General features: G+C 42.9%; 1 protein-coding gene across 1 annotated transcript in view; it reads left to right on the plus strand.

Moving 5' to 3' along the window:
* The window catches only part of zfpm1 (zinc finger protein, FOG family member 1), a 69,765-nt gene extending 60,222 nt beyond the window's left edge, over positions 1 to 9,543 (plus strand). Inside the window, exons 5-9 of the mRNA XM_033967737.2 lie at positions 4,230 to 4,332; positions 4,444 to 4,695; positions 5,062 to 5,295; positions 5,566 to 5,808; positions 5,888 to 9,543. Of these exons, the coding sequence (XP_033823628.1) occupies positions 4,230 to 4,332; positions 4,444 to 4,695; positions 5,062 to 5,295; positions 5,566 to 5,808; positions 5,888 to 8,283 (3,228 nt within the window). The 3' untranslated portion in view covers positions 8,284 to 9,543. The remainder of the gene's footprint in view (positions 1 to 4,229; positions 4,333 to 4,443; positions 4,696 to 5,061; positions 5,296 to 5,565; positions 5,809 to 5,887) is intronic.
* Positions 9,544 to 9,874: the final 331 nt, after the last annotated feature.

Here is a 9,874-nt window from a genome sequence, read left to right on the forward strand (position 1 = left end):
TAAGGCAGCTCTCAGGCCAGACAGAGGAATGACATAGAGTACAGACATAAGAACAGACATAAGAACAGACATAAGAACAGACATAAGAACAGACATAAGAACAGACATAAGAACAGACATAAGAACAGACATAAGAACAGACATAAGAACAGACATAAGAACAGACATAAGAACAGACACAAGTACAGACACAAGAACAGACATAAGAACAGACATAAGAACAGACATAAGAACAGACATAAGAACAGACATAAGAACAGACATAAGAACAGACATAAGAACAGACATAAGTACAGGCACAAGTACAGGCACAAGTACAGGCACAAGTACAGGCACAAGTACAGGCACAAGTACAGGCACAAGTACAGACACAAGTACAGACACAAGTACAGACACAAGTACAGATATAAGAACAGACATAAGAACGTATGCTGTAAAATCTTACCTAAACATGTACTATGGGCTAATGTAAAGGAATTTAAATGTTTCATAATCATAGTGTTTTTTATATGTTGCATTATAAATTTCCTTGTTATGACTTTTGTTGGGAAGAATACTTTATACCTAATACCTGCATTAAAATATATTTGCAACTAATTCCGTGACATGGCCCAGTCAGAGTAATGTATTCAGAATATAGTTAGAATATGTTCACATTGATTTAGATTATATTATAGTGAAAATGCCATATATGGGTTAAAACAGCTTTATGTTTGTTGCAGCGTTTGTAGTGTGTGTTATTTTTTAACCTTATTTTCTCACTAATACTGTGCAGTATTGAACACCCTCACTAGAGTATTCTGAATATGTATATTCAGTGCGTGTATGTAGTATCCAACGCTGGATATGTCTGATTAAACCTACTAAGATAGGTTTGTGTTGTTTTCTCTTTTTTTCAGTCTACAGTTTGAAGACATCTAGAACTGTTAACATTTGAAAGAAAATTGAAATATTAAGTTAAACTAAGTTACTAGAATCCTGTCCATTTAAGAACAATTGTATAGATGAAAACTACATGGACTGCAGGATTTTATCATAAAGTACATTATTACAGAGGGCACTGTATTACCTAAATAGCTGCAGCATTTGCAATTTGATAATTCCGGTAATTGAAATGTTTGATCACAGTTAATTATTTAGTTGCATTGGATAGGGCTGCACAAAATCATCTCATGCATTAGCCATCACAGAGGCCTACCAGAGAGAGGCCTAGCTGGGAGCAGATCATCTCCTAAAATGCCTTCATTGTGGGCCACATAGTGCAGTGGCCGTGCTCCTCTGGTTGTGTGTCTGGGCACGTCCTGGCCTGACTACTGCTGGCCTGTTGGAGTGGATGAGATTGGCAGTGGACCAAGGGCAGCAGTGAAAAGGGGTTTTGATAGCATTTGGTGTCCTCGTGGGGGTCCTTAACTGCACAGCACATCTCTGGCATCTGCGTCCTCCTCTGGCCCGCTTAATTACACACTGTCACAGGTGAGAGCCGGACCACACTATCTGCTTACAAAACAGCCACTTTGTATGAGGAGCAACCACTGTTAAACACTGCTTTTACAGGTTCAGTTTAATATATCATAGTGGGATTGGATCTAGGCCTGGTCGATATGACAAAAAATTTATCATAACTTATTTCCCCTTATATTCTATTTATGTTATATTCTTTAAAATGAAAAATAAGAAGATTTTAGGTTAAAAAGTTCACTTAATGGAACAAATAACAAAATGTATCAAGAGTATTGTTTGATTTTGAACTAAATTAATCCACATTTTAAAGGGCGCATATTTATATATACACTGTGTCCTGATATATTTTTTAATGTTGTTTCCTCATCACAAACAGACCTGGAGTTGTGTTTTGTTTCATTCCCACATGTTTAACACACAAACTCATGCGCATATTTAGGCTGAGTTCTTCTGTCAGACAGAAAACACACTATTCCACCATGTGATGTCATGTGATAATACACAAAGTGCTCCACTGTGTTTTTAAACTCCACACACCGGCACTAGAAGTAGAGAATCATTTGGATGATTTTTGCCCTCAAATTGCTAATCTCTGCTGAACTAAAGGTAAAAGGAGCTGTTAAATACATGGCATCACAAGGTGGAACAGAGCATTTTGAGCTGAAGATGAAGACAGACTAATAATAAAGGGTTACTCAAATATGTGTGAATGAAACAAAACACAACTATAGGCAACTTATAACATGGCTAAAGCTCACAAGAGTCAATTTTGCGTAATGTAAGACCTTTAATCAAATATCTTCTAAGATCTCATGGCAACCACACTTATTTTTTATAATGAAATAACTTTTTCAACAAAAGTAGTTTCATGGAATCTTCTATTTACATTTACTTGAGTTTGATGTGCAATTAGTGCCTTTGATAGTACCTTCCTCTTGTGCTTGTCTTGTGCAGTGCGAGTTTTCCCATTGCCCTATCATGGTGAATTCCAGAGCTGCTGCGGCCTTGATGAATTAGCCTGAAACAAATTAGCGGTACTTACAGCTCAGACGGCTCCAGCGTCGAGTTACAAATTAAAACAAAAGCAGCAGCAGTATCTCAACATCAGCGTAAGTTCCCCATGAAATCCAATCCGGTCTGGCTCAATCTCTGCACCAGCACAGTCTCTGTCCTCTCTTCTCACCGTCTTCAAGCCAAGCACGCTGGATCCTTGGCATGTGTTTCAATTCCATATCAGACAAATGAATGACAGCTCACATCTTTCACTCAGCAATTGTTCAAACACTTCACAGCCATTGTCCATCTGAAGTGGAACTGGCATGACAGTGAATATCTATATAATACAGCGAATAATGTATAGTGCATTGGTGTTAAATACTTATGTGTTGATGTTGATTTCATAGGTATAGGCTAGTACAACTCAAGTTTGAAATCGTGGGCTGTGGAAATGCTGCCTCTCAGTGGACATGTTGTAGAACTACCTACTCACAGTACACCCTTCATCCATTAAAGTATTTCCAAGTCAAGTCAAGTCAAGATGACTTACTGCCTACTATTCGTTCGGTATCCTAATGGGATATTTAATGAACATTGGTCTGATATGAGCCAGCACACTGCAATGCTTGTTAAATTAGAAATGACAAATTAGTTGGTAACACTTTATAATAACTACACCTTTATGATATTAATTGTGATGAACAAATAGTAACTAAGCCTGTATCATTCTCAATAAACTATTTAATTATTAATATTCTGACTCCTAACCACAACCCCTTCATTAAGTAATAACCCTGATCACTCTTAATAAACTACTGAATACTTAATAAAATAATGAAATAAGTATTTCTTAGATTTTAAGTGTTACCTAAAATGTTTTGTTTCCTGATGAAAATTGTTCAGAGCTTACTTTTGGAGTGTCAATATTAGAATTTATTATTATTATTTTTTAATCTACAATTACCCATTATACAGTATCTGACTCAAATAAAGATCAATAAATTGTTCATGAAATATAAACATTTAGGATCTCCAAGCATAACTATGATAACATATGCCATATCTCATCCCAGTGGTCAGTGTGTGTTTCTAGATTATTTTTTTAAACTCTGTGTCTCATACCTTCACAGATGGAGCCAAGGCTTTGTGCTATATCCTAGTGGATCTCATTATGACTGTGGGTGAATAGCGCTCATCAGATCTCCCCTCTCTCTCTCTCTTCATGGACTGCTTTCATCCCTTCTTTTTGCTTTTTTCTCCTTCATTGTTTGGCCCATGCTCCCCTCATTTTCTAATTTCCTCTTTGGGCTCTGATCACCCTCCACTCTCTGCCAGTCTCTTTATACCAGGGCTGACCACTAGACACATTCTGGCCAGCAGTGTTTCCAATTGAGAGCAATTAATACATGGTTCTCTGTGATTATCTCCTTGTCAGCAAGCATAGCAATGTAGTTGTTCAACATGACAATGGTCTTGATTTCATTAAAGTTCGATGGTGGTAGTAGTAGAGTTATTCGTAGAGAAATTGTTTTTATTGTGTTGGCAAAATGCATAAAAATGACATTATGTAACAGGATTACTACCCATATCTAAAAATGATTATTCACAAGTAAAAATCCTTTGTGTAAAAACTGTTATATTCTGCGAGTGACAATTATACATTCTATTTTAAAACCGCTATGTCTGTGTTAAGTATGTGTCATCTAAATCTGTGCTTGTTCAAGTATTATTTACATCCCACTCAACTTTTTCCTGTGTTTTTTTGTGTGTAGGGCCCTACAGTGACCATGACCTGTGAGGATTCTAACTGTTGGATCACCAGACTCCCTTTAACTGCTGATGCCCCATCTGCCAACTGCACTGTCTATAGCCAGGGTAAGACTCAAGAATGTTTTTAAAATGTATGAAAAGGCTTTTGTGTTTTTAATTATGTGTTAAGAACTGAAAATGTATATCTGATTATATGGCTTCATTTGTTGTGTGCAGGTAAAGAGTTGTTCTGTAAGTTGACTAGGGCCCTGGTAGCAGGTGAGAGTCTTGTAGCGTTGCTGTCTGGACATCCCACCCCCTCTGCAGACCCCCCGGAGCACCTGTCCCCTCCCCTAAGCCTGGTCACTCACAAGCAGCACCCTGTGGTGAAAGAGGAGCCTGTTTACCCCGCTGCTCTGCACTCGGAGATCCAGCTCCTTCCTCAGCAGGCCGGCATGGCAGCCATTTTAGCCACTGCTGTTGTTAATAGTGAGTTTGTAGTTTTATTTTATTTTTTCTGATGCTATAGGGGATGTCAAGTGACTACCAAAAGTGTAATAATCTTTTTTACCACATGAGGGTACTGCAGGGCTTCAGATCCACCCATTACATGTGCAAGCCTTTATGTTTGTTTATTGCTTTATTTTGTCTGCTGCTTACTCACTTAGCTAAATTAAACCCATACATTCTAACAACTTAGAAAACATTTAGAAAACTGTCCTTTTTTGGATATGGGAAAATGGGCTCAACATGCTTTTAATTTAATAATTGTACAATAATTGAAAAGGATATCACTGTGAGACGGTGAACGCATGTATTGTTACAGTTTCTAATGCTGGTGTGTTCTGCCTTCAGAGGACATCTTTCCCTGTAAAGACTGTGGGATCTGGTACCGCAGTGAGAGGAACCTCCAGGCACACCTCATGTACTACTGTGCCAGCCGTCAAAAGCAGCCCGCTGCTGCCATCTCTCCTCCACAGGAAAAACCAAAGGAGCCATACCCCAACGAACGCATCTGCCCTTTCCCACAGTGTAACAAGAGCTGCCCCAGCGCCAGCTCTCTAGAAATCCATATGCGCACACACAGCGGTGAGAACTCTATTAAATACTTCAGATACTGTTTTATTGTCTTGTAGATTCAGTTAGTTTTGCCACCACAAAACAATATGCCTCCCGTTAAAAATGATTACATTACATAGATTACATTGTCAGTCAAGTGCCATACAATGCAGCTGTGAGTTACTGATCATTGTTTGCAAAATATTAATTTATATAAATAATAACATAATCAGAATTCCATAATCAATTGTCAATTGTCACTTATATATTCCTGACAAACCTTGTCTGTGTCTTCTACAGGTGAACGTCCATTTGTCTGTCTCATCTGTCTATCAGCTTTTACCACAAAAGCGAACTGTGAGCGCCACCTAAAGGTTCACACTGACACTGTCAATGGAGTGTGTCTGGGCTGTGGCTTTGTCTCCACCACTAGAGACATCCTGTACAGCCACCTGGTCACCAGCCACATGGTGTGCCAGCCAGGGTCCCGCAGTGAGGTCTACTCTCCAGGACCAGGCCTGCCTAAATTACCTTTATCCATTGGTAAATAATATATCCTATGTTCAACAGATGTATGTTTTCTGTCATGGTGCTCATATAAAATTCCTTGTTCTTCCTTTAGGTCTAAGTCCTGGAGACTCGGGTGTGGTGTTGAAATGCCAGGTGTGTGGACATAACTCTGAGTCCCCTTCCCAGCTCCAGCAGCATGTCCGCACCCATTTGGAAGTGCGGGTCCCTGCTGAAAGAAGCCCCACACCACGCCAGAGCACTCCATCTTCAGACCATGCACAACCTCAAGCTTCTCCGAAAGAGAGGGAGCCCCTGGCCTGTGTTCCAAACCCTGACTCATCCAGTCCTGGTGCAAATGGAAGTGCTGCCACAACCCCAGTTCCTGAAGCAGCCGCCAGCCTTCGAATCAAAGAGGAGCCCCAGTCAGACACAGAGGACCAGCACATGGAGGTGAGGGAAGATGGAGAGGTGTCAGGGGCAGAGCAGCTGGAGGAATCTAGGCCAGAAACAAAGCAACGAGAATTATCAAACTCCTCAAGTTCTCCTAAAAGTCCAGCCACCACCGTGAAGGCAGAACCGACAAGCCCAACCCCTGGTTCAAGCCCTGCGCATGTTGGAGGAGCTACGTCAGTTCTTCCAGGGGGAGCATTGTTTCTTCCCCAGTACATGTTCAACCCAGAGGCAGCCATTTTACCACAGGCCTCAGAGATCCTGGCCAAGATGTCAGAGATGGTCCACAGTCGTATCAAACAAGGCCAGGCACTGCCTCCGAACAGTCCCACTGCATTCTTCCCTACAGGACCAACTGCCCCCACAGCATCTGCAACCCCGCCTCTTAAAGGTGCTACCTGCTTTGAGTGTGACATCACCTTTAACAACATCAATAACTACTATGCACATAAGAGACTGTACTGCTCTGGTCGTCACCAAGCAGAGCCCAGCACAGCTCCTGCTAGTGTGCCTTCTGTAGGAGCAACCACTTCTCCACAAGGGGGCACCACAAGCAGAGAAGCCTCTGCCTCTCCCACACACTCTGACCCCGCTGCAGGGAGCGGAGCAGAAAGCAGACACAGAGTGGAGGTAAAGCCTGATACTCCAGTGGAAAGGGAGGGTGTAACCTCCTCTCCAGAGGGAGAGGGGGGCAGTGGGGGTGCAGGAGGGGGCAGAGCCAGTGAGGGCAGCCAGAGTCCTGCCAGTGGATCTGCAGAAGACCCAGAGGATGATCCCAACCGGACCTTCTGTGTGGCCTGCAACATTCGCTTCAGTCGCCACGAGAACTACACTGTTCACAAGCGCTTCTACTGTGCATCCCGACATGATCCCTCGAACCAGCGGTCAGGGCACATGGCCAAGGTCAATGCCTTCATGCCCCAGCCCATCCGCACTCGCAAGAGGAAGAAGATGTACGAGATCCACATGGCCCGCACCCAGGCTCTGGCTGCTGCTGCAGCTGCTGCCACTGCTGCCTCCTCTGCTGCTGCCTCTGCCCCATCGCCCTCAGTGCTGGGACTCCCCCTGCAGCCGGAGGGCTCTCCTAATGGGACAGAGGCGTCCAGTCCAGAGGGGGATGGCCCCATAGACCTGAGCAAAAGGCCTCGGCGGACAGAGGTTAGCCGTCATAGCAGCAGCCTTCTCCCTGCTCTGCCCCTCTCAGACTATCATAAGTGCACTGCCTGCAGCATCAGCTTCAACAGTATCGAGAACTATTTGGCCCATAAGACCTATTACTGTCCGGCCACCTCTCTGCAAGCCCAGACACTGGAACAGCTCCACCGGCTCAAAAGATCAGCTTCTACCTCTCCTAAGAGCAGGTCCCTGGAGCGGTCAGACTTCCTGCACCCTGTGGAGGCTAAGGTTTCCCCCTCAGAGAGACTGAATCAGGCTTGTGTTACCTCACCCAGTGCTTACCCCTCTGCCATTTCTCCTGCTGATGCCCCCTCTCTCAGCTCCCCCAAAGGGACAGGGGCCTGTTCCCCAATGGCCTGCCCATACTGCCCCAACAGGCCACTCACTGGTGATCTGATGGAGCACTTCCGAAGTGTTCATGGACTGGTGGTGAAAGTCAAGTCCCCCAGAGACATGAGCCCCTGCACCAGTCCCATGGAGGAGGCCAGTACCTCCCCCTGTGAGCCCTCAGGGGGGCCACGGCTTTCACGGGTCCACAGAGACGGTGTCAATGGACAGGGAGCAGGTGGGACAGCGTCCCCTCTGTTAAATGGAGGCCCTTCTGCCGATGGCTCACGTTCGTCTGGATCACCTCAGCCTCTGTCTCCTCCCAGAGCCTCATCTCTGACTGTGTCCCCGCTCCCAGAGGTGAAGAGGGAGTCCCATACAGCAGACGAAGCCTCCTCTCCTGTGCCTCCTCCCAAAACCCAGGTGATCTCCCCGCTCCAGAACGGAAACACTCGCTTCTGCCGTTTGTGCAACATTAAGTTCAGCAGCCTGTCCACTTTTATAGCTCATAAGAAGTACTACTGCTCCTCTCACAGTGCAGAACATGTCAAATGAGCAGAGCTCTGAGCTTCTCCAGTACAAACCCTAGTGTGCTCTTATTTTAGCTGCAGAGTGCCAGCCCCTCACAAGTGTCTAAAGGACTTTGGCTGATATGTCAAGAGTGACCTTTACTGACTGTTACTCACCTGGACAGGGCAGATGCCCCGCTACAGCCAAGCAGGTTACTCTAAACAGAAGCTGCTGCAGCTCCTCCTATGGGTCAAAGTTAGTAGTAAACGAAGAGCTGATTAATGCTACCTGCACACAGTTGAGCTCCCGTCCCTTAGATCACTGTTTTTATTCTGGTCTCCTAAATCCTTTAGTTACACCTAGCAGTACAGTGCTGTTCAGTCTTATGCAGTATTCAATCCAAAAGAGCCCAAATCACTGAATGTCCATACTTACGAAAGACTGAATTTAAGAAACAAAACAACTTGTATTTTAACTAACAACAAACATTTCCTGTTGTTGTGATGCACAGCCATATTATACTTTAAAACTAGCTTCCAACACAACTGGCTGATGATGCATTCTGCATATGCCCTGGGCAGGTGTACCACTTAGTGAAAACTTGGGCTTTATTGACCTCTCATAGACCTCACATTCTGTTGCATTATGGGACGTTAAAAGATCTACTCTTCACCTTTTGCTGTTTGCCAGGTAATAATGATTAGATGGTGACTGAAAATGGCATTTCTAACTGAGAGAAATTCTAATGATGCTCTTGATATTCCAGGACAGAAGGGAGCAATCATTTTGTCGCGTGGATAAGACTTGATTATTGTTGATGATTTTAATATATGTGCATAGTGTATCATGTCCAAGAAAAGAATTCTATTAACCTTTTGGTTTCAACACTGGCTCTTTTTGCTCACTAGAAAAGTGTTTTAGCTCAAAACAACCCGTGAATATCACAATGTTACTAATTACTGAAGGATAATGCTTTTCTTTCATTTATACACAATTCTCTTTCAAAACTAGGGAGAAAAATGTGAACTATTTATCTAGTCCTCACTGATTTCATGTTAACAGAAACTACCTACGGAGTGTCTGAGAGTATTTGTATTTGATTTGTATATTTTTCATACTGTTGAAGGAACTGTTGTAGTGTATTTTATATGTGTAGATATGTAATATCTTCTCACAGTAATCACTAGGATCACACTGAACTTGAGCACGTTTTGTCCATTTTATCCTTTTTTTTTAAATCTGATCTGCAGCCTCCCACACCTCTCACACTGAGGAGCTCCTCTGATTCTGTTTTAACAGCATATAACCTCCATGTGCTGCAAACTTTAATTTGGCATTTATAAGAATCTAGTAAAAAAAAACAGAAATATGGAAAAGCCAAAAGTAAAATCTGTCAACTGGACAGTTGACAGATTTTACTTTTGGCTTTTACTATGGACCAGACCTGGACGACTGAGGGATTACACAGACGGAAGGTATTTATTTCATTGGTTGAGAAGATGATACAATTAAAGGTTAAAGACTGAGAGCATTTTCAACACTTTCAACAAAAAGCACAGTATTGTCTGTTACATAACCACAAACAACACATTTTACTTGCGCTTTATATTGCAGAGGTTATTATCAATTAGCAAAT

The sequence above is a fragment of the Periophthalmus magnuspinnatus genome, chromosome 6, assembly GCF_009829125.3.
Source record: "Periophthalmus magnuspinnatus isolate fPerMag1 chromosome 6, fPerMag1.2.pri, whole genome shotgun sequence".
NCBI classification, from domain to species: domain Eukaryota; kingdom Metazoa; phylum Chordata; class Actinopteri; order Gobiiformes; family Gobiidae; genus Periophthalmus; species Periophthalmus magnuspinnatus.